Genomic DNA, 26,075 nt, shown 5'->3' on the forward strand with positions numbered 1-26,075 from the left:
TCTGATTGTAGATGAACGCTTCTCTAACAGTATCAGAAATTACAAGAAATGACCTCTTAGAAACAGGGAATAGTAACTTTTAATTAAACTTTACTCTCATTAAAAATAGAGAGTATTCAGTATATAGTGTGTGGAATTACCCCGGCTTACCCGATTTATTGATTATCAATTAAAGATTGTTTACATTTTGTATCTGCTTTTGTTTGCATCTTCACACCTTGAATTTGCAAGCTATTATGAGCTGCTTAACTGTTCTTTATTTCTTTTTCATTGTAACATAATCATAATCGCAAGTAATGTTCCCTTCGTACCATTCGTCTGCTTCATTAACTATTCCTCAAATTGCACGAGCATCGTTGCCACAGGATCCACAAGAATGGACTGCATTACATTCTTCTTCACAAACTACACATAATCTGTTCTGCCACAGCAGCAGATGTGTTAGCAGTTAGCTGAGGATGTCTTTGCATTTATGGCATCCTCCATTTCTTGTTTAATGTTCTCAAGATCTTCCTCAGTAACAGAATTATCAAGAGCCTGTCTTGGCACATTTGAAGTGTTAAGTCCCACTTTTACTGTACAACCAAGCAAGGCTTCGTATGGCGATTGTTGGATTCCTTTAAATATCAAAAGTTTGGAAACAAGACCTTTCTTGAGATTGGGCAATTGTGTCTTGTTGCACGTGGCCTAAGACTTGGACTCTCTTTGGTTATTTCTTTGATGATATAAAATAAACCGGGAGTGATCTCCCCAAAACTTTCTCGAATATATATATATATAATTCTCTTCTGGGAGCCGTTAGAAAACAAGCTGCAAGCGCCTCCTTGCAGTCTCCTCTCTTTCTCTCTATCACTATCACCATCACTACCACCCCCACCCCACCCCCACATTGTCTGATGAGCGGTGTTCACTCCAAATGTTTACAAATCGTAGAGCCGGGTTTCTATTAGTGGCAGATAATTTAGTTCGTTTTTAAACTTACAGGAGGTAACTAAGAAATAACTAAGAGGAGGCTGCTTTCACGGGGGGGGGGGGGGGGGGGGGGGGGTGTAGGGTCGGGGTTAGGGGAAGGGGGGGGGGTTAGTGTTTTAAAGCAAATATTTTCAGTGGCAGCATTGGTAATGTCGAATTCACAAATTATGAATTACTGAAAAGTAGAAAATAAAACAACTAAATAGCGGCGTATGATACGCCGCGGGTCGGCTCGTTCTTATATAACACTACGTGGGATGGCAACTCGGAATATAGACATGATTTTTAAATTACTTAATTTTTTTTTAATATAATAGAATATCGTAAAAAAAATTGCACACCAAGTGAACGCCAAATAAAATGTGCGTAATCGTGCAAAAAAAAAAATCGAGATTTTTACAAATCTCGACGTTTTACACCTCACTGATACGGAAAAACATAATTTTGCAATCTTGTCCGTGTGTGTGTGTGTGTGTGTGTCTGTGTCTGTGTGTCTGTAAACACGATAACTTGAGTACCGTATATATAAGTATTTTATCAAAATCGTAGATCCGTATCAACTTTTGAGCGATTTCCGATAACCGGAAGTGGTACCGGAAGTGGTACTTTTTCTACTTTGAATTTTTCAAAAGCCTATAACTTGAGTACTATTTCAGATAGATAAATGAAATTTCACTTGTAAGTAAAATATCTAATCCTCTACCTTCTGTTAAATTTTGAGTAATTTCCGTTGACTGGAAGTAGTAATTTACGCTATTTCCGATTTCTCTAAAACGCATGTAAATTTATAAAGCACTAATAATATTGCGCTCTATTATGCACTTTTTATTTGCCGTTTACTTGGTGTGCAATTCTTTTTTCTACGAGATTTTATTCTATTTTAAAAACTTTAAGTATATAAAATGGAGTTCTCATCCCCTGTTGTTTTATATAAGAATATTCGAGAAAGTTTAGAGGAGATCACTCCCGGTTTATTATTAATTTTTTTTTTTGCACGATTACAAGACTTTCTCTATACCTCGTATATTGGAGAAAGTAAAAATGCAAGAAATTTTTTTTTTAACTATAAAAAATTGATTATGGTCGGCTGTGTGCCCCTAAAGGCCCCCCCCCCCCATTGCGGGATCTGGTGGCACTGTAGTTCCGCCCTTGGCCCCGACCCATCCAATGAGCGGATGCTTGGGGGGGGGGGGCGCTTTTTACCTGCGTGAATAACTGTGTTTGTATAGGCCTAATTTGTGGAGTGGGCGCAAAATTGATTGTTCGCCCAGGGCGCCGAAATAAAAGGGCTACGTCATTGTATATTTCCCTGTCTATAGTTTATATAATACAATCAAAGTTATTAATTAATAGGTATTTTTTAATAATGGCGATTTCACATTTTTTTGCGTCCCTCTATGAATAGCGCCATAAGCGACCGCCTAATTAGCCTTATAGGTAGCGCCCCGGCCCTGCCGCCCTCCTCCGAAAATATTTTTATTTTGTTCGGACTGGTTTTTAACTGACCGTTTTTACGCCGCATGTATTTTTCCTCATTAGGCCTTTTGACTCCCGATTACTTCCCCTACTTCCCACAGCAGTTCACAGGTGGCAGTTCGTTGAGCAGCTGATCTAAGATGGCGGCTATTCAGGTAAACGAAATGTAAACAAACAACTTGTTTACATATTATTATTTTAATGTCTACTAGTTTCAGGAAGTAAAATTTCGAAAACATAAATAATTTAGTTTGTTAATAGAGGTACAGATCTACCGCTTTTAGGGGTGGATCTATTATGTAGCGAGGCTCGCTAACTCGAAAGCGTCCTTGGTTGCTAACCAGAACATGGCTACCACACCTTGGCCTACGATTGGGCAATTTTTTCAGCTTTGTTCGAGAGACCACCTTAACATTAACTTTAAAAATAATTATCACGCGAAAAATGGCGTTTTTTTCGCGTATTTTAAGCTATCTGAAGATGACAAAGCTATTTTTGCCAGAAAAAAAAAAAAAAATTTGCTTCCGACAATGTAGGTCAAACGTAAACATGGGTATAGTTTGAGTTGTTTAAAAACTTTAAATAATGGTCTGTTCGGTGTCCAAATGGCACTGTACGGTAGGCTATTATTAGACTGATCGTTTAGTGAAAAAATATTGTAATTATTTTATAACCATTTTAAGAAATCGGCGCCCAAAAAAGGTCACTGAAAGCACGTAATTTTTTATTGTGACGTCATCGCTATTGTGATGGATGCTGAACGGAAGTATGCGCAATAGACGCTAAAAGGGTTGTATATTATTTCAATTGGGCTCACAATTTGGCCTTGATTTCCTGCGTAATTAGGCTAATTGAGAATCATTATTGATCTTTTACCTGGCCAGGTGATGATAGGTATCTTACAAGGCTAGGCCTATAAAAGCCCGCGAAACACATCGATCTACCCTTCAGATTGGTATTGGTGAGAGTATTTGATGCATACTTAATACTTAGATCTACATTATTTAATATTTATTCATTTAAAAATACTGTTTAGCCTACAACTTGACTATTTTTTTTTTTATGTTTGCTGATCGTGATTGATTTGATATTTAACTATTACATTAGTCATTTTAGTTTTAGCTATAGTTTAATTAGTTTAAGTTTATTCTTAGTTTAGGTCTATTTATATAATTTTTATTAGGGCCTGGCCCTTGATCTAACTTTAGTTACGAATTATAAAAATAGTTTTAGATCTAGGTTCTTAATTATTTATACTTTAGGTCTAGTTCTCTTAGTAGTCTAATAGATCTAGTAATAATTTTTTTTTTAGGTTGATTCTGCTTTGAGATTTTAATTTTAGGCCTGCCCTGTTGGTCAATAGGCCCTACTTTATTTTATTTTAGATGATTTAAGCTAGGCTTATTTAATATTTATTTTAATATTTATCCTGCTTGCTTCTTTGATGACATTAGCATAGACTAATTTAAAATTAATTCTAATTGATTTTATATTACTATCAGGCTCATAATAAGCCTTGGCATATTTAATTTAGATTTTGCATATATACTTATTTGAATTTTTATTCAACTTTATTTTTATATGGGCCTAGGCCTATTTGAATTAACTTTAACAATTTAGTTAATGTGCTGGCTAATTTGTTGACTTTGCAATAGTTAAATCTTTTTAAAATTCTTGTTGATTTTATTTTAATTTTTTTATTTATTCATATTTAAATTCTGTTATTAATTTATCTATTTATTTCTAACTTGACAGATTTTTTTTTATTCTGATTTATTTATTAATCAATTATCTAGCCCTAAGTCTCATATTTTTAGAATTGTTTCTTTATATTCATATTGCCTTCGTTTATGCTGCTTTCTGATTTCATGTGAATTTTTTTGATATTCAGAGATTTCTTTGCTAGTTAATTGTTGATTTAATTTGTATCTTTTTGCTCATATTATATCAATTTATAATTTATTGTGCTTTGTTGTATTTATTATTACACAAACATTTAAGTTAATCATAATGAATTCACAGGCTGTTAGTAACTATGACACATTTCTTAAGACTTTTACAGATTCTACGCCATTGTTGAATGGGTATGTTGTTCAGTTTATGCATTTCAACCGTGAAAGGAGTCAGGCTGAAAAGTGTAGGCAGTTGGCTTTGGAACTGAGGTTGGTAAATATAAATGACTCTATTCTTTTTCAGAGGTTTTATAATGCAGTTACAAAGTTATTGAAAGATGTCCATAGCCTAAGAAAGTGGTTGCATCGAAACTGGGACAGGATTGTAGACATTTTGAACAGGCCATTTGCTTTCCAACCCTTGGAGGAAGATGACTCCACAGCCCATGATCTGTCGCTGAGTGAGAGAGTAGTTGTTGGAAGTGAAGATGTAAGTTTTTCAGATGTATCTACCTCGGAGGTGAGTGAGTTGAATGTTGCAATGGTAAGTGATCAAGATAGTAGCCTCTTAGATGTTGCAGGTCCTTCGACTTCCCAGGCTGTTTTACATGATGATACAGTTTTTGTAGATGTAGAGATGTCTGAGGGCGACTCCAAGGCAGAGACAACTGCTAGCTACTCTTTACGCAAAGAGAGATGTCCCAAGTGTGTGGTAAGGAATAAGTCAATTCTTACTTTACAGAGTAAATTGAGATCTTTAAGAAAGGAATGTAGACGTTTAAAATTGTCTAACATAAAAGTTTTGCAGCAGTCATTGGTAAGAAGAAAGGCTGAGGTTGAAAAGTGGAAGGCAGCATGCATATCACAGAAAGCTTCAGAAAAAGATAGGACTGCGCAGCTTGTTGAAACTGCTAGGCAATTCAAGATCAGGAATAGTAAGTTGCTGAGTAAGTTCAATAGAACAATGATTAAAAACCATGACATTGTGTTAAGTTTGCAAAACAGGAATAGGTCAGCAGCTGAGTCTTACCAAAGCGTGATCAACAGGGTGATGACAGAAAAGGAAAGAGTTTTGGCAGAGAATATGAGGCTACGGGCACAGCTGGACATTATTGAAGGAGAGAATAGAAGGCTGCTGGAAGACAACATAAAGCTTACTGACCAGTTAGACAGTTTGACTGCAGCAGAAATGGAGGAGCCATCTAGACGTGCATATGGTTTGTCAGAGAGAAAGGTAACATACATGTCGGTGATTTCCAACGTCTCAGTCAAGGAGGTTAGTGGTCTTGTTCGGTATTATGCACATGTTTTTTCCCCAGATAAGCCAATACGCATGCCCCATCGCTCAAGTACGACAAGGATGGCTCATGAGCCTGGAGTGTTGGCGCTCATCCAGGTTGGCGAGGCTCTTCAGAATTGCAGGTCAGCCAGTATTGCATTTGATGCCACCACTAAAGTTGAAAAGCACCTGAACACTTTTTCTGTCTCTACAGAACCTGGCAATAATAAATATGTTCTTTCAACTGCAAGAGTTGCTGGTGGGAGAGCAGAAGATTACAGTGGACACATCATTGCTTCATTGAAGGAGTGGGCGTCAGTCTACGGTGACTTCATGCAGTTACCACCAGTAGAGGTATTATCTATTTTTCAGGAGAAATGTAAAGCCAGCTTAAGTGACAGGGCCAAGGTCAACGCCTGTGTAGTGGAGGCATTGCAAAACGAACTGGAGATGCAGTTTATACAGCTGAATTGCAATGTGCACCCGTTGGACACAGTGGCATCAAAAGCAAGAGAGTGTCTCGCCACTCTGGATAAGCAGCTGAATGTGAAAGCTGCTTCTGGTAAGGGCAACGCTCTTGCTGTTGACATTATTGTTAATGTTTCAAAGTTGAGGTGAGCATGTTTTTTCCAGATTTTTTTTTAGTTATTGATGATTGATATTTTTACTACACTAATTAACTCTTTCCACAGGGCTCTTTTTTTAAATATTTTTTTCAGTATTTTATTGATTTTTTTTTTTTTATATTGATTTTTTTAATCTTTTTTTTTTGTTTCAACAGATACAGTCACAAAGGAGAGCCTGCTGTTTTTAAGGCATTTTTAAGAGAACACCAAGTACCCACTGGAACATTTGTAAGATACGTTGGGAATAGGCTGCAAGTTCTCTTTCACATGGCTGGAGTTGTTGTAAAGCATGCTGACCTTCTGAGGACCTTTCTTGCTAAGTAAGTATTTATTAATTTTATATTTATTTAATTTAAAGATTTAAAAAAAAAAAATAAAATAACAATTGCATAATGCTCTATAGCAAGAACCAGATAGTGTGCAAGAATTTGTTGAGCGACCTTTCCAAACCTGAAGCAATGGTGCAACTACAAGCGCTTGGCCTGATAGGGAAGATCATCACAGGGCCCTGGATGAAACTTGTCTATCAGAATGTGGCTCAGAGGTCAAACCTTGAGCTTGTAAGTATTTGTTCAACTAAATTATTTTTGTCTTTTTTTTTTTTAAAGGAGATCTTTCTAAACCTTTCTTTATTTCTTTGTGGTAGGCTCCATTCTTCCAGGGGGCTAGGGAGAGGATTCAACTGTGGATTGAGAAACCTGAGATTGTGATGTATACAAGACATGATGTATTTGAACAGCCTTTGCCAGAATTCGACCCAGTCCTCGTGTGTCTTCAGGTGACGAGGGATGAACAGCTCTTCCCTGTGGTGATGAAGGCCTTGTTGGATTCTACAAAGGAGGTTCTTCTACGTCAACTTGAACGTTACCTGGTGGGTGACCTTTCGAAGCCCACTTCTGAGCAGTTGGATGCCACTAAGTCTGTTCCTCCCCACAATATGTTTGCCGAAAGGTGTCTCGGCATTGCTGACTACCTTATTAGGCGTGCCCCCAATGTATCAATTGGTTTCTTAGATTCCAAGTTGAAGGCAAAGCTTAACAACACTCTTGTCTGGCTGGAAGGGAAACCTCTAGACATGCAAGAGCGCTTGGTAACCTTTGCCATGCATAGGGGTGCCCAAATAAGGGAAGCCTGCAAGCGATTGCAGCATGAAATAGACTCTAACATAATTAGGCGCATGACTGAGCTTCAGAAGAAAAAGGAAAATAGAGCCCGGTCGGTAAGCGAAGCTCAGGTGCGCAAAGTTATGGCAGAAGGGGTTGCTTCTTTGGATCACCCACTATTTCATACTGTTGATGGCAAGCAGAGACCCTTTTTGCAAAGAATTTTGGAGAAGGAAGAGCTAGTTGGCGTCCTTCTGACTCACAAGTGGGAGTCGGATGGTAGTGATGTTGTGTTTAATGGTAGAATAGTGAACAGGATAGATGCCACCAGGACCAAGTCAGCACGTTATACAGTCAGCTATTGGACAGATAATGAGGATGATGCTGAGGACTTCGTTCTGTCTGTGGAGTCGCTTGTTGCTGACTTGTTGATGGGAGACCTCTGCTTTGTTCACTGAATAAACTGAATCCTCTTCTTAACACCCTGCATTTTCAGCTCATTAGGATAAATTATGCAAGATAAGTATTAAATATAACTGGCACTTTTATTTTGTTCTAATTGATATTATATGCTTAGCTGTTTGCTTTAATTAGTTATTTAAATTGCTAATTTATTTCACCTTGTAAAATAAGTACACACACATACATCATTATATATATTCTTTCTTGAACTGTTTAGTTTAGCAAATTTGCTCTTAAATATGTTTTTCTGCTGTGTATTTTTTTCCTAATTTTGTAAAATACATTTTAAAATTTATGTTATTATAATTATTCATGCAATTCCTTCCACTTGTTATCAGATTAAATCTCAAAATTAATTTTTTAGTTTTATTGGTTGGTTATGATTTATCTTTTGATTATTAATTTGTTTATTTTATAATATTTTTAGATTTTTATCATTTTTCTGCACATACAATTTATGCAATTTCCACTTTTTATATTTTTATAAAAATGTTATACTACATGAGCTATTAATTTAATAACCTAATAAAAATTATTTCTTTGCAACATTTACTGATACCAATGTGTTGATTATAATTCTCCTTTTTTTTTCACAGAAAGTCTAATTAAAAGGTATGTAATTTTTAAAATTTTTATTTACCCCTAATAATTCAGATAGTATTTTAATGTTTGTAATGTTAAAAACATACTTCCCTCCCAGGTGTAGTTTGTTTAATAAACGCTTTTTTTCTTTTTCAGCAAAATATTTTTAACTCCGCCTGGATAACACCTTTGGGAATATCCTGCCGGTCCCAAGCCCGGATAAAGGAGGAGGGTTGGGTACAGAGATAAATCTCTACCTGGAAAAATTAATCCTAAAATTAGGGCTAATAAAATCACTGTTCAAATTGAAAAAAAAACTATTGATATCTTCCATTTTGTATAGTGATTCTGTATTTTTTAAATTGTCAATAATTTTGTTTTTTTCTTATTGAATACTGGTTTATATATAAATAAAAATGTCTAAAAACATTACTTCTGGCTTGTGATTTTTAAATATATTTCATAATATTTTATACTTGTGATTTTCACTCTGACAAAGACAATTGTCTCATCAAAGTCATTATAATTTGGGTTGATTTTCCTTCATAAAATATAAAGAAATTGTCATCAAATTCATTATTGGGTTTAGTTTTCCTTTTAAAACACCCTCCCATTAAAAAAAATTAAATCAAATATTAAAAAATGCAGATCTAGATCTAATTCCATTTGGTGACTTTTATTCTGATGAGGACAGTATCCATACGAATAGACATCTGGTAATAAAATCAAATGTACTGTGCATATTCTGCTAAAATCAAATCAGCTGCAAGGTCAACCCTGCAGAGTTCGTCTCTTCAGAAAAGAATATGGCGGTCTGGTTGTCACGGATTATTTAGCTTGCAATGCTTGGAGTGGCCAATTAATAAAAATCAGTAATTAAGCTCCAAATGAGTTTATTTTCAACAAATTAAGTATTTGATTGATTAGAGATTGATCTCTAGTTTCCATTGGTAATGTTGAAATTGAAAAATAACGAAATTTAAAATTAGTGAGTTTCTCTAGAATCTAGATCTAGAATCTAGCTATTTGTTAGGTTAGATTATTACTAATTATTAGATTAAGAATAAGATTCTAGAAATGTCATCTTGTTTCTAGTAGAATGTAGATGAAGATGTGATGTAGGTGTACTGTAATGAAGTCTAATTAAAAATTGGTAATCTATCGTTTTAGTTTTAGGTAGTTAAAATCGCCCGCGGCTAGTAATGTACGAAAAAGTTACCTCATTGTCAAGGCTTCAATAGAAGTATATAAAGTATATTGTGATATATTTGTGTCAAATATTATAGATAAATGAATAATAAATAAACCTAAATCAATGGCTAAATATATATAATATATATCAAATAGAGGCAAGAAATTAACTTTAAACAGCAGTGTTTGAACTGTTTGCGAGCACGATTTGCTATATACAAAGCGGCCATCTGTAAGTTAGAGTGGCTTCCCCTGAATCTTGCGCTATAAGTTTACAAAAAAAAACTTAAACAGGAAGGCTGCTATAGTAAATGAGCATGGTTGCATCTGTTGGAAACATTGCTAGTCTTCATTTATTATTGAAAAGTTTTAATTCAATTGTTTAAAAGAAGGTACATAAATGAAACAAGGAAACATTTTTGTATTTTTCAAAACATAAATCCTCCTAAAAAATGTGAAGTAATTATTAAATTTTAAGGAGTCACCTGTTTTTCATGATTTTACGTACCTAAAACGATAGATTACCCATTTGTTATATATATAAATGAGACTGAGTGATCTAGCGGTAGAGAGCTGGACTGCTAACCCGTAAGTCTCGAGTTCGTATCTGGGTTCAAGTCAGTAGACCGTCCCTGAGTCCACCCAACTCTGATGGGTACCCAACTCACGTTAGGGAGAGTAAAGGCGGCTGGGCATAGTGCTGACCACACTATCTCTTCATATGCATGCAGAGGTCACAGAAACAAGTGAACTCTACTTCACTTGCCCCATAGACCGTCAGGTTTGAAAGGGAAACTTTACTTATATGTATAAACTACAGCGGCCATCTGGTTTCCCCTGAATCTCTAAGTAAACAAAAATTAAACTTAAACAAGATGGCTGTTAAAAAAACGAGCTCGTTTGCTTCTGATGAAAACATTGCTTATCTTTATTTAATACTAACAATTTTGATTAGAATTGTTTAAAAACAGGTAGGCCTACATGAAACAATTTTGTAACTTTCAAAAACATAAATCCTCCTAAAAATAACTACTAAAATCAAAATGTAATGAGTCGCCTTTCTTTCACATTACGATTACTAGTCTCTGTAAATTCTATAGACCTAAAATAATAGATTAGAGCTCGATTCTAGAATTGGTAAAACATAATTTTAGCGTATTTTACTCCCCACTTCACGTTCACCTCCAGTTGAGCATATTTAATTATAAACACAGCCGAAACACACAAAAATGTTAGGAACACTAGGCCTATTTCTTTATGAATTTTTGTTTTAGTTTTGATAATTTACTTTTGTCAAAACTTGAGAAAATCAAAGTTTGGAATACTGAATGTCAGTATGCACTAGATCTAGATCTAGACTTAGCTTTTTTTAAATCTATAAATACATTTTTATGAACTCACAATGACTCCTAAACTGAAGGGACCGCAATTCTTATAGCAATTGCTGAAGTGGCGAATGAAATACGCTAAAATTGAGTATTACCCTAGAATTTAGCCTAGCAGGTAGTAGTGTGGATAGATCTAGTTCTACTACTAATAGTACTGCGACTAGCTAGATTCTAGATCGAACTTAAACTACTACCTACTATTGAACTAATTAGTAATAGTTAGACTAATACTAACTACTGATGTAGGACTGTCGAATCTTGATCACTGTACTTGTACTAGATCTAGTACTACTACTGTACACTACTAATGTGTACTAACTGTACTTACTACTGTCAAGCCAAGTGGCTAATATTAATACTAATAATGACACAATGCCAATGTGTAGTTTTTGTTCGGGGTATGTGATGTAACACAACAAGTCAGTCTACATGGCATGCTACATTAATTAATTCAGTGCTTCTTAGCTTAGAGGTTTGGTGAGTGTCTCAGGAGCTTGGCATAGGTCACGACATGCACTACAGGGTCGTCCTTTAATGACGTCACACTCATAGGGGGGAGGGGGTCCGTAATTTTGTGACGGTGTGTGATGAGGGTGGGGGAGGTTCAGATGGTGCGACGTCACACTTTTGCATTATAAAAAAGCAATGTTAGAAAATGAGTTTTAGGCGTAATTTCGTGTTTTAGGAAACTGTTTTAATAAATTGTAATAGAAATTGATTACAATAATATATTTTGACAGAGTTCAGACAAGATTTTTGAAAAATATCGATGTTTTAAAAAAACCTGCAATTTTGAGGGGGGTTGTAGGCTGAGGTGTTACGTCATTTTAGGGGGGGGGGAGCTCTGGCTTTTTGTGACAACGTGTGACGCAGGGGAGGGGGGAGGTAAAAATCGTCAAAAAAAGCATGACGTCATTTATGGATGACCCCTACTCAATTGGATTTTGTCAGTGCAGAAAATAGAAATAGACTAGTTTAGTCTAATGCGCTGTTATAGTTCAATGTTACAGTCATTGTAAGTTGGCCAATGCCTAAAGAATAGATCTAAACTAAGTTAATAGTACTAATGTCCCCATATGCCATATTACCTTTACTTAAAATTTAAAGGTTAGATCACTGGTAGTTAATTTAATAATACAAATGTGACTTGCTAAACTTCAGTGCTAACCTAATCCCTCATCCTAGTCCTACCACAGTCTTAACCATAATATACCTGAGCTTACAGTAATATTACTAACAACATATTAACTAGACACCTATATTTTTTTTTCTATTTCTGAAATTGGTAATACCAATACACCTGCTACCCCTGATCTTCCCTTTTCCTTTCTTGTCTCTTATATTATTTACAATGTTTATATTAGTAGTAGTATTACAACTGATGATTATTAATGTTTGACAAAAGTGTCAAAATACTCTAAAAAGGTGTGTTAGTAGTTTGTAACTCAGATTTGGTGTCAAGGTTCAAAATTGGGTTAGGACTTAGTTTAGGGATAGTGTTAACCTTGGCATTAGCAGTAATGTCATTTATGTTTTAACTACCAGAAACAATGATTCGTTATTGAGCATTAGTGTATAACACATACCCCGTTAGTACTTTATGTATGACTTTTATATTACCTGCCGTGTATACTATACAAAATATATTGTATCCGGTTTTTTATTTTTGTAACTAATAAAGTAATATTAGCTCCATTTTATAATTAGGCCTACTAAACTTTGATTAATTTAGCAAGGTCATGATCAGATAGGCATTACATATTCAAAGACTGATCTATAAAACTTTGGGAGGTTGTTAAGAATACTCCTGGGGAGGTTTTTGCAAAGAAATAAAAGATTTTGAAGGAGCGGCGTAGCAGCAAGATGCATTTTGCATTCCCGTGAGCATTATCGCACAGTCATTCACTGTATCAAATCAGGCACATCCCTAGTACACTGGCAGTGTGCGATTTGGCACCTGGGCTCCTCTGTGTTGCTACTGTCATTTTAAAAGGTGCCATACTTGATGTACATTGTGGGCTACTATAACAGTTGACTAAATTAAATCAGGCATGTCAGCAGTCAGGTGATCTGCAGCACTCCCACATGTTTATATGCATTTTTAAGACCAGCACACACCATTTGATGATTAAACTGTGGGCTGTATCTGGTGCCTTCTGGTAGTGTATCCAGTAGCTACAGCCAGTGCCCCATGACACCCCAGCAGTTAACTAACAGTAACCAAGCACCTGTGTTTTAAGATGATTCTGTTACAAGGAATTTGTATTGCAATAAACTTTATTTTTAGACATGACATGACTTGAATAAAATAATACACAGTTGGGTAAACCGTTTACATGTTTTTTACACTATGATTAAAATAATTATTCTATGTGATTTTAAACACAAAATAATACAATTATAAAAACACCGTTATGAATATAAGATTTAATTGCACAAGAAACAAACTTTTTTATTTTTAATAAAAGCATTGTGTGTGTAAGATGTGTAAGGAATTTCATGAGCAACCAGTGCTTATATTAGTGGACCAAATAATGTCCCTGAGTCCACCTCAGTAAAGTTGCTAGGCTCAGTACTGACCACACTATTCCTTCATGTGCCGAGGTCACAAAAACTCTGTTTACTTTCTCTAATACAGAGTAAACTATTGTAATCATGTAGAAAAATTAAATGAAATTTTAAGTTTCCCTCATTTTACACCTCCCCAGTTTATAAAGAATATAAAAGATGCAATAACATGAGTACTGTTACAGTTATGTTTACTAAATTTCATATTTAAGTATTTTATCAAATTTGTAGTTTCCTGTCAACTCAGGAGCAAACATAACACTTATGCTTTTTTTTTTGTATTTAGTTTTTGTGTTCAGAACTTATTCAAATTAAATAATGAAACTTTGTGTTCTAGGGGCGTTGTCTATATGATTTTGATGGTGATGAGAGTAATGGAGAACTGAGCTTTGTTGCAGGGGAGACTTTATATATTTTGAGACAGGTCAGTCAATTTTGTTTTTTTCTAAATGTATCTTACTTTTATACTATTAAGTCAATAAGAGGATTTAATATATTTTTTTACTGAAGGTAAAAAATTTCCACCCGTTTTTGTGTTAGCCTTGATCATACTTGATGTAATATTTGTCTGAATTTTAAATTAACCCATTTAAGAAATTGATGTGCATTTAAGCATTCATCAATCCTCACTCTGACAGACATGATCAATCATTTATCTACCTATAGCACTTGCCCAAAATCTATCCTTGCTTTTTTTGGTTCTAAATTAATAAGATATTGCACTGAAATGCAAAGAACCATCTGATTATTTGCAATTTAAAAAAAACCATCACAAATAGCTTTTGTAAACAAATTTTAACTCTATGATATTTATCTGAAACTATGCAATTAACATTTTTTAAAACAGTTACTTACAAGCTGAAATGATTTGATAAATAGCCTACAATTATTGTTTGTTATCTGCCAAATGCTTTATTAGGTTTATACATGAATAAAATGTATAAAATTGCATTAGAACCTGTCCACAAAAAATTCAGTGAATTTTATCAGTCCTGTTAGCCAGTTAGTTTGTATTATGATAGGTTCTTTTTCTCTTTTTGTGGTCTCCAATTTAATGTACACACATAACCACAAGGGTAAGGGTTTAAAATACTGAAATACAGAACTTTTCATGGAAATTATTAATGAAATGTCCCAATTTCAACCTCTTCAATATGAAAACTAAAAGTACAAGTTTCATATCCCCCTTTTTTAAATATCTTTTTGGGGTGGCATAGAGTTAACTTTTTGGCAGGCTTATCTCGAAGAAAGTCTACCGATTTCATTTGTCCGTCCCCGTCGTCGTCCCCCCCCCCCCCCCTGAAAAAAAGTCTGAAAGAAATAATGGGACTTAACTATACTAACACTATAGGAGTCCAGAGGCGTAGCGACCCTTCCCGGCGCCCGGGGACATACTTTCAATTGCGCCCCCCTCGGGAGCAAATTTTCGATTTGCACCCCCCTCGAACTTTTCATTTGCACCCCCCCCTCAAACTTTCGATTTGCACCCCCCTCGAACTTTTCATTTGCACCCCCCCCCCCCCTCAAACTTTCGATTTGCAACCCCCCCCCGAACTTTTCATTTGCACCCCCCCTCAAACTTTCAATTTGGCGCCCCCCCTATGGTCGGCGCCCGGGGACATATGTCCGCCCCCCCCCCCCTCGCTACGCCTCTGTAGGAGTCATCCATAAATGACTTGACGATTTTTACCTCCCTCCTCGTCACACATCGCCACAAAAAGCCAGACCCCACCCCCCTCCCGTAAAAAGACGTCACACCTCAGCCGACAACCCCCCCCCCCCCCCCAAAAAAAAATATTGCAGTTGAATTTTTCTTAAGACATCGAAATTTTTCCAAAAACTCTGTCAACATAGAGTATTTTAATCAATTTATATTAAAACTTATTAAAACCGTTTTCTAAAACGCGACATAACGGCTAAAACTCGTTTTCTATATAATTGCTTTTTTATAATTCAAAAGTGTGACGTCGCACCATCTGAACCCCTCCCCCTCATCACACACTGTCACAAAAATACGGACCCCCCCTCCCCCCTACGAGTGTTAAGTCATTTATGTGCGACCCCATATAGTGATTTATTCTTTATTTTAATTTATTTTATTATTTTTACTTTCTCGTATATGCGAAGTATAGAGAAAATCTTGTAATCGTGCAAATTTTTTTTTTTAGATTTTTACAAATCTCGACGTTTTACACATCCCTGAGTCGGAAAAACATTTTTGCAATCTTGTCCGTATGTGTGTGTGTCTGTGTGTCTGTAAACACGATAACTTGAGTACCGTTAGAGCTAGGTTGATGAAATTTCATATATAAATATTTTATCAAAATCGTAGATCCGTATCAACTTTTGAGCGATTTCCGATAACCGGAAGTGGTACTTTTTCTACTTTGAATTTTTCAAAAGCCTATAACTTGAGTTCTATTTCAGATAGATAAATGAAATTTCACATGTAAGTAAAATATCTAATCCTCTACCTTCTATCAAATTTTGAGTAATTTCCGTTGACCGGAAATAGTAATTTACGCTATTTCCGATTTCTCAAAAAACGCATGTAAATTTATAAAGTACTAATAATATTCTGCATTATTATGCACATTTTGTTTTGGCGTTCGCTTGATGCGCAATTCTTTTTTCTTCGAGATTCTATTCTATTTTTAAAAGTTTAAGCAATTAAAAATCATGTCCATGTTCCGTGTTGCCATCCCACGTAATGTTATATAAGAATATTCGAGAAAGTTTAGGGGAGATTACTCCCGGTTTATTTAAAAGATGTAACTAGATCTTTATAATGAGCGCTTCATTAACGTTTTCCCCTTATCAAACAATTGCGGATGCAGAAAATCAATACAGGAGTGCCACTTGTCAAATATTCAAGACCTCGTTAGGTGAACTAACCTTGACCTCTCAGTAGTAGCCTGTTTTGTTTGCCTTGCTAGATTGGGTAGTGTAAATGAAGTGTATTGACTGTCTGATCCTGCTACTCATATCTCACTCATATTGGGGATAACTGTTCGGTGTGTAGGCTTTGTGATTAATCCAGCATAATAATAATAAAAAAAAAACACCACAAAATCTGCTAGCGCATGCTATTCTAGCGTATGTGCAGAAAATAAAAAGCAAATACGTCTCAAATAGACGATGAGTCAAGTGGCGTCGCTAAGTCGGGTGTCACCCGGTGCTGCACCTCGTGGTATCACCCCCCCCCCCCCCATGAACAAAGTATATATATATATATATATATATATATATATATATATATATATATATATATATATATATATATATATATATATATATATATATATATATATATATATATATATATATATATATATATATATATATATATATATATATACACACACACACATATATATATATATATATATATATATATATATATATATATATATATATATATATATATATATATATATATATATATATATCCAGTGTTTCTTCCAGTCTTTTTTCTCCGGGGAGGGGGGGGGGGGGGCACTAGAAATTTCTGCTTACAAAACTATCAGTTCTGTTTCCTCCATCGAGTACCATCGTACAAGTAGTACCCATTTTATAAATATAGAAACGAGATACGATGAGTTTATACACGTAGTTTTTTCTTTAAAAATAGAAAAAGCGCAGTGCCACTTATTTCTTCATATTTTTATACAAATCAAGTCTTGGGTTTGCTACTGTCTTAGTTAACACGTGAACGTCCACATGTATCCGGAAACCTAACCCTTCCGTGTCCCGTAACCCCCCTCACTTGCCTTTCGTATGGATGTCAGGAATGGATGAGCCATGTTTTGCGGTTTGTTTTTCCATAAAGTACATACGTAGCGTAAAAATGTAGCAGCCGAACGTGGCAAACATTAAATGTGAAACAGGCCTCGTTGTTTGGTTCACAACAACTCGTAGTTCTCATGTATGTATTGAAGGCCTGGTGACATATGTATGATCATACAGAAAATAATGTGCCCTTTCAACACATCCACGGAAAGTGTCTGCTTGCAGTTAGTGTGAGACAAAGATTGCCGTATTTTATCACCATCATCTTTACTTTAAAATAGCTCATTACCAAATGACAGTGCCGGAAGTGAGCTCTCATCTGCCTAGGAAAAACTTGTTGACATTTTACTGTGCTCCCGAACAGATTATGATGTGAACAACACCAGTGCACGAGAGAACAAACCTTCAGTACATTTCATTACATACTCAGCCCAGTTTAGACTAAATTACAGCTACACAAACATTGAAACTTGGTAGACAAACAGATATATCCACCAACCGTCCGTGAACAACGTCATACAATTTTTGCCTCTCTTCTTCTTGTACTGTTAGAAAGGATTTACTCCAAAACAAGTTTTAATTAAATAGCAACTTGTTTTAGCCTACTTTTCAGTCTGAATTTGCTTCCATAACCTTTGTCCAACTTTTGTCCTATATAGTTTGCTGTCCCCAGTTATCGGATTTTCTGTTTTTCGCTGTAGCAACCACGAGCTTTACCGACCCGACCTGGCGACGCCCTATTAAGCCAGTATTATTATTTCTTATTAATATTGACAATCATTAGATAAATCATTCCTAAGACCTCCTGAGGTTCAGGACCTCTAATTCTGTTTATTCATCGCTTGCTTACCAAAGAGGTGAGCTCACTGTCTTTATGAACGTCGGTCTCTATATGACGTCTCACTCCATGGGGGGGGGGGGGGGGGGGGGGGGCGCGGATGACAGTGTGTGACGGGGTAGGCGTGGATGACAGTGTGTGACAGTGTGTGACGGGGTAGGCGCGGATGAAAGTGTGTGACAGTGTGTGACGGGGTAGGCGCTGATGACAGTGTGTGACAGTGTGTGACGGGGTAGGCGCGGATGACAGTGTGTGACAGTGTGTGACGGGGTAGGCGCGGATGACAGTGTGTGACGGGGTAGGCGTGGATGACAGTGTGTGACGGGGTAGGCGTGGATGACAGTGTGTGACGGGGTAGGCGTGGATGACAGTGTGTGACGGGGTAGGCGTGGATGACAGTGTGTGACGGGGTAGGCGCGGATGACTGTTTGTGACGGGGTAGGCGTGGATGACAGTGTGTGACAGTGTGTGACGGGGTAGGCGCGGATGACAGTGTGTGACAGTGTGTGACGGGGTAGGCGCGGATGACAGTGTGTGACGGGGTAGGCGTGGATGACAGTGTGTGACAGTGTGTGACGGGGTAGGCGTGGATGACAGTGTGTGACGGGGTAGGCGCGGATGACTGTTTGTGACGGGGTAGGCGTGGATGACAGTGTGTGACAGTGTGTGACGGGGGAGAAGAGGTTTTTCTGAAAACGTAACCACATACTTTTGCAATAATGTGAGAAACTGAATTGTAACGGTTATTTATATTGGTAAAAGAATATAATTATATATAAATTTAAATTGCAATTTAAATTGATCAATATTCTCAATGTTGAGAGAGTTCAGTAACTCTTTTAGAAAAAAAAATGTATCAGTTCCTTCAAAAAATCGGCGGTAGCCTGAAGTGTGACGTCATTTAGATGTATTCAGGCTTTTGACGGCAATGCGTAACTTTGGAGAGGGGGAGGGTGAAGTTAAAATCTTCAAAAATCTAGATCTAGACGTCGTTAATGGTATGTCTGAACCCATTGTAGTTTATCTACACGCTGAGCTGGGTTTATTTTAAACAACACGAGCACTACAGTCTTCATTTTACATTTATTTGCCGGATAAGAGTTAGTTGTAGTCTATCATAAAATGCTTGTTTTTAAAACGGAAGTACTTGGATGTAAAATTCAAGATGTGGACGCATACTCAACCCACCTCCCCATTTCAGACACGTCCACAAAAGTTGATCACCCCCCCCCCCCGCTACTCACTTCTACGTAAGCACGAACCACCCCCACATCTGTTGATAAAAAACCAACATCCTATTTATGTTTGACACTTAAGGTGGCATTCAAGAGGACATTTAAACATGAATGTAGTTTTATAGTAATAACAAATATTAGGGCCATCTGCCTACCATAATTTGGTTTGAGCAACTTATCGGGGTGCCATAACTTTAAATTACTTTAATCTTCAGTTGTTATAAAATGTACTTCTAGTGTTTTAAAAATTCTAACATGGTTGGTTTCAGCATCCGCGTACCTTGAAAGTCGTCGTCCGTCAGTGAATGGCATGCGTCGAGTCATGCACTTTCTATTTTGTTAGTAAAATGTTGGCTTATTCTATATTCTGCTATGTTCTTAGGTTTTGCCATGTAAACAATAACTAATTCTGTTATTCTTTCTCACAATTATTTGTACGTTTATGTAACAGCGACGTAGTATATTCGTTCATTACGTGAAACTACGTGCACGTTGGACAACCAGCTTCGTGCTGTCTAGCTGTGACATTTCTCGACGTGTGTTCTGTTTTGCACGTCAACTTGCAGTGACTAAAGGGGCGTGACTGGATTCGTCATACCGTGTCCTGATTTATAAATAACTAGGTCAGGGGGCGGGTGAAATTTTTTTCTGCACCACGTCCTATTCAACTTAAGTGCTGATGAGCATTGCCGTATATGATGATGGGGGGGGGGGGGGGGGGTTACAGGCATCAGGACATTTAACCAATGGGGGTATCAAAGGGAGGGAGAATTCTGTTGGCTATGTATGTTTGATAAGTATTTTCTATTGAAGAACGTCATTTGCTGAATACGTACCTTCGTATTTTTTTTTTTTTTTTTTTTTTTTTTTTTTTTTTTTTTAAATCAGGTGAATGGCATTCCTATGCTCTTACACAATTAATTCTCTCCTATGGAACACTTCACCCAGATTTATCCAGTCCTGTTCATTTGTTGTTTAGAAAACCTGGCTTTGAGCACTTACTAAATTGCTATTGCCTATTTGAAAAAAGTTGGCCTGCAAGTGGGATGATGACATTTCAGTTGGTCCAGTTTTATTAAGGCATTAAAAAAAAAATTCTTTAGCAAATTTTAAAATTCACCCTCTTTTCAGAGGCACCCAGGGCAAACTATAGTCATCCTCTACGGCCACCACCCCCCCCCCCCCCCGCTGTGGGCGACAACCCCACCTGCCCTCCCCTAGCTACACCTATGCCTCTCTTAACACTGGTCAGCGGATTACCTGGGAGACATGCCTCATTTACCTACATAAACCATTCTTTTTATGTATTTCCAGCTAAATCCTGAAAAATGTACCTTAGATATTTTAGAAAAGGTATTCAATGCATTATATAGTGATCCACTACTTTTCATTTTATTTATGTAAATATTCATTCATTATTATATATTTATATTTTATATCACTGACTTTCTTTTAGTTTAATAATTATGCAAAAGCTTGTTGTTAAAAAAGTTTTTAATCATTTTGTTTTTAATACGGTTAAAGTTTTAACACAAAAGAATTGCATCTCTAAAAACACTTAATGAACACAAAAAATGAGCCTATAGTAGTGCGTTAAAATTAATACTTTACATAGGAGACATTAGTTAACTCTTAAAAACTTACTTAAGCATCCAATAAGGTTGATTTTCATGTCACATTGCATTGTCACCGGTCTTGACCTATACAGAAAGTTTGAAAGAAATCGGTCAGGTAGAAGTGGTCCAAATTTGGCTCACCAATTTTGAACTATGATGAAAAAATCACAACAGATAAAAGCACAAAAAACGAGTTCAATAAAAGCGTGTAAGAATGAAAATATGCTTGTCTGTTGTCCTTAATGCAATACTAAACTTTTCATCTGATCTTAAAACTTTGGGAAGTTGTTGAGAATACTCCTTAGAAGGTTTCTTTGATAAAATTTTTAATTTCTTAGTGGTGGAGCCCTGACATTAGGGTGTAGTTTAGCACCCAGAGTACCTCAGCAGCTACGTTAGAAGCTGGGATACATTGTTTGGATGTCCTGCACAAGGGTATTACTTGATTCAATGGCCGAACTGCATCAGGTGCATCCAACTGCATCCTGGCAGTAAATTGACCCGGTGTGCCCCAGCCTCCCCCTTGAGAACTTTAACACTTGGGTTTGTTTAAAAGAGCTCCATACACTAAGTGTACTGTGGGCTACTATAAGAGTTTGATTGGGCAGGCTGCCCAGGGGGAGCACTTTTGATTCAACTGTCAAACTGCAATAGGTGTGGTCTTTGTGTTCCATATGTCAGGTGACCTGGAGCACCCAGGCATATCATCTTCCCTTTAATGTTGGTAAATAATGAAGTTTGAATCCTTTGTTGTCATCCTCACACATTATTCTGTATACTTTGTTACTTTTATGCCAATAAATCAATACATGCTTATTAACACATATCTGTTACATTTCTATTTTCTAGGATATAGGTGATGGCTGGTGGGAAGCAAGAAGTGCTGATGGTAAACATGGGCTGGTTCCTGAAACCTATATTGAAGTAGGTGCTTTTGTTTCTTACAACAACAAACACATGATAATACAGCATCAAGATTTGTTCTTGCAGCTATTGCATAAAAAAACAATTTAAAAAAACAATAAAAGCCATTTATTGTGCATTTTTCTTTTCTGAGGAGCAACATTTATAATTAATTAAGAGGTGCTTCAATTTCTTGTACGTCTATATGTTGTTGGCCTCTCTCACAATAAATTGGTCCAGTTCTGGATTCTTGTGAGAAGCCTCCCTCTTTTCTCTATAAGTTTAAGAAACCTGATTTAGTTATTACAGATTATTTGATCATTTTTGGATGTTGTTAACATTTGTTTTTTGCAGATTGTGTCAGTACCAGAACCAGAGTTTCCACCTCCACCGCCCCCAGTTGTCACTAGCAGTTTACCATCAGCTCCTCCTCTATATCCTTCTAATGGATTTTCAGGCTCACCACCAGGATTGAGTCAACAACAGAGCTTTGATGATTGGGATGATGATGAATGGGATGATGATGATGGGGAATCTAGCAATAGTACAACAGGGACTACACAAGTAAACTTGACAGATTATAAACATTTTAATTAGAGTTAATTATACAAAGTACAATTTATGATTCTTCAAAGTACAATTTTATTATTGCCTTTTCTCAAATGTTTTTTCATACAGAAACAATAACATGATTTGAAGTAGTATTCCTAAAACCACTTAAAACAATGAGAAATGCTTATATTGATTGATTCAGGATTTAGGGGGGCAAGGAAACTTTGGACTTGCAGTTCCTAAACGAGAGGGTAAGAAAATATCTCCTGGTACAGAAATGTCTAAATATGGAACTGTCAAAAGCAGTTTTAGCAGGTATGTCATTCTTAGCTCAGATACTAACATGTAAGCTAGTAATGTCATTCAGTGTTATATAGAGGTCTTGGTTCAATAATTATTTCACCTTTGGCACTTCTTCCTCCCTTTTTTTAGGTTTTCCCATTTTGCTAAATCTGGTGGGGAAGCTTTCCTGATGGGTCAGGCTGTTGAGAAAGTGAATGATAGTGAGCGAATCAAAATAATTGTAAGTTTGAGCTCTCTAACTTTATCCTGTGGCTTAGTGTCTCTGAAGAGAATCAATAATTATATAAGCAGTCAAAGAAGCTGATTAGTAGGCACTTGTGAAACATTAGGAAAGAAAGAGAGAATTGGTGCCATGTGATTCTTGTATGCAATGCTGAGAGTAAACTAATTAGGGGAAGAGGCTGGCTTGCAAATTTGTGCTTTGGGTGATTGGGATTTTTAAGGAAGTATGCAGCTTATTTTGAGCTTCATTTAAACCATCTTGTTACAGCTTTAGCTGAAACTGCTTATAGCAATGGTATGTGTAAAATGATGAAAAACTGTATACAATTCAAATTCATATAATTCAACAACTTCTTCCAAGTTGTTTGACTTGTGATAAAATATAAAATACGAGCTGACCCGCTATTTGTTTTATTTTCTACTTTTCAGTGATTCATAATGTGTGAATTCGACACTACCAATGCTGCCAGTGAAAATATTTTGCTTTAAAAACACTATCAGTAGCTCGTAAAGGACGATTATCCTCCTTCCCCCCCCCCCCCCCCCAAAGCAGCCATCCATGACAACAGTTTACATATGACAATGAAAAGCTCAAGCAGAACTTGTTATTACCTCCCCTTAGTTTTAAATAGTTTAAAAACTAAGTTATCTGCCCCTAATATCCGTCACCAATTCGACCCTGCTCTACGATTGTAAACATTTGGCATGAACCACAGCTCACCAAACAGGTGGGGGCGGGGGGTGGTAGCAATATAATTAGAGTGCAAGGGAGGGGGCAGCATGGCTCGTGTACGTGTTAGTGGTGGTGTCCTGCATGGTTCCCATGTAGAGAATTATATATATAGATCATTACAAGAAAAACCATTTTAAATGAATTCTAATCATCCCTCATGTTTTCTTTGGCATCCAGGAAACTGCTGATGGTCCTATGTGGTTAAAAGAAGACAGTGCTTTCACCTGTGCAGTCACATCACCAAAGAAAGAAAGCAAAATGAAAGGTTTAAAGAGTTACATAGCATATCATCTTCAGCCCTCAGTAAGTCTTTTAACTATTGTACAAAGTCTTTTCTTTCCAGCATGCTATGTAATCTAGAGTATGTACTTCCTCTACTACTCAAGGCCATCTGCAAGTCTCGACACAACTTTATTCCCTAGGTGTAAATATTTATCACATTGTCTTAGTTGTCTCTTGCTTGAGATTCATTCTGTTTTTATCTTCTCTATTCTTACTAAATTTATAAATTTTAACATTTAATTATAATGACTAATTGTCTATCTAAGTAGATTATAAATTAGATATGCTTGCATTGTCGTTGAACAATAACTCAGAAGATATCTTGAAAGTTTAACTGCATTATAAATGTGTTAAAATTGAGATACAATTGTGGGCAGCTACTCGTCTAGGAAAGGCAACTCTAAAATCAAACAACTGCTGCCTTGTAGTTTGTTCTTGGTTGGGCAAAGCAAATGGAAAAAGAAAAGCAGGCTGAAATTGGAGTCAATGACCTATATGAGGCATAACAAGTTGACACATAATACCTAATTATGTGGAGGGAGTCTCTTCCAACACAAGAATTAAGAACGAAGAAGAAGCTACCAGGCTTGCCACAACCCACAAACAAACAAAAAAAAACAAATTGACATTCTGAACTTTATAAAAGCTTATAAAATGAGATAATAATTGCAGGATTATGTTAAAATATTATTACATAAGTACTGTTTTGTTTACATTTTCAGTTTAGTAACATTATAGTAAGCAGGAGGTATAAGCATTTTGATTGGCTACATGGGAGATTGGAGTGCAAATTTGTTTGTATACCTATCCCACCATTGCCAGATAAAGCTGTCACAGGTATGGAAATAGAGTAATTGAAAACAAATTTTTAGAGCAATTTACTATTGTCGTTAAACTTTTTAAAACTTCATTTTGTTCAAATTGATTTGGAACTTATCATCCAGTGTTAGTTATTGAAAGTATGCGGATCTATTTAAGTTGATTTGGCACATTCTGTTTTTGTATATGTAGAAAATATGCAGATTTATTCTCTTTAGGTCGATATGAAGAAGATTTTATTCAAGAAAGAATGCGCCAACTTCAAGCGTGGGTCAATCGAATGGTCAGACATCCTGTCATATCTAGGAGTGATGTGTTTCATCATTTTTTGACATGCACGGATGATAAGGTGATTTTTAATACACTCAGAGTATTGATAAACACTTGGATTATATTAGAGACATTGATTGTGTAGCAAATAGGAGACAGAGAGAAATATTCAGTTAGATGCTGCAGTAAAATCACCTCTTTGCTACTCCAGGACCTGAATGTTGAATGACTCAACAGTGACCACCTTGTGTATCTCCATTGCATTAGAAATGTGAAAAGCTGTGCTATGCAATATACTGTGGGATAAATAAATTGAAAGATAAGGAAATATATGGGAGAAAGGGGAGTTTCTAGCCATTTACTTTATAAAAATCTAATTTGTTTCAGAAATGTTATGTAGGACTCTTGTTTATTATTTACGCTTCATAATTTCCTAATCAGATCCAACCAACAGTAGAATGTTGTTTTTATTAGTTTTAGCATTCTCAAGAAGTTTGGGCCAGGGAACTAGAATGCCATTCAATTTAGATGTTTTAATACAAACTAAACTTATTTTTCTTCAGAAATGGAAAGTTGGTAAAAGAAACGCAGAAAAAGATCAATTTCAGGGTGGAAAATTTTTCCAGGTTTTACAACCACCTACTAAAGCGTTAGATTTACGAGAAGTGTAAGTTTTACTTTAGCAACATTAAAAAGTAATGTTAACTCTTTTTTCATCTCTGCATGATCTACCCTTTATCACTATAAATTGATATCTAAACAAGGTGCTAAAGTAATGAACTGTTTGCATTATGGCTAGTATACTAGATCATGCTATCATATTTAAATAAATTTATACATTAATTAATGGAGTAAACTTTGTTTTTGGTTCTTTTGTGATGTTGGTTGACTATAAAATAAAATAATTTTAATACAAATAAAATCAATATAGATGAATAGCTAACCAACTGCTTATAAAGGATGTTTGTTTAGTT

At 36.1% G+C, this 26,075-nt stretch overlaps 1 protein-coding gene across 2 annotated transcripts in view; it reads left to right on the forward strand.

Annotated features, from left to right (window-relative positions):
• The first annotated feature begins 2,548 nt into the window (after positions 1-2,548).
• Positions 2,549-26,075, forward strand: part of LOC131948861 (sorting nexin lst-4) — a 30,233-nt gene continuing 6,706 nt past the window's right edge. For both annotated transcript variants that reach the window (XM_059310563.1, XM_059310564.1), the window contains exons 1-10: positions 2,549-2,603; positions 13,877-13,963; positions 21,867-21,941; positions 22,275-22,484; positions 22,675-22,787; positions 22,905-22,995; positions 23,908-24,033; positions 24,735-24,849; positions 25,050-25,180; positions 25,665-25,768. In XM_059310563.1, the coding sequence (XP_059166546.1) occupies positions 2,589-2,603; positions 13,877-13,963; positions 21,867-21,941; positions 22,275-22,484; positions 22,675-22,787; positions 22,905-22,995; positions 23,908-24,033; positions 24,735-24,849; positions 25,050-25,180; positions 25,665-25,768 (1,067 nt within the window). In that variant the 5' untranslated portion in view covers positions 2,549-2,588. The remainder of the gene's footprint in view (positions 2,604-13,876; positions 13,964-21,866; positions 21,942-22,274; positions 22,485-22,674; positions 22,788-22,904; positions 22,996-23,907; positions 24,034-24,734; positions 24,850-25,049; positions 25,181-25,664; positions 25,769-26,075) is intronic.

The sequence above is a fragment of the Physella acuta genome, unplaced genomic scaffold (genome assembly GCF_028476545.2).
Source record: "Physella acuta isolate Inbredline_101_S28 unplaced genomic scaffold, ASM2847654v3 ptg000662l, whole genome shotgun sequence".
Lineage (NCBI taxonomy): Eukaryota > Metazoa > Mollusca > Gastropoda > Physidae > Physella > Physella acuta.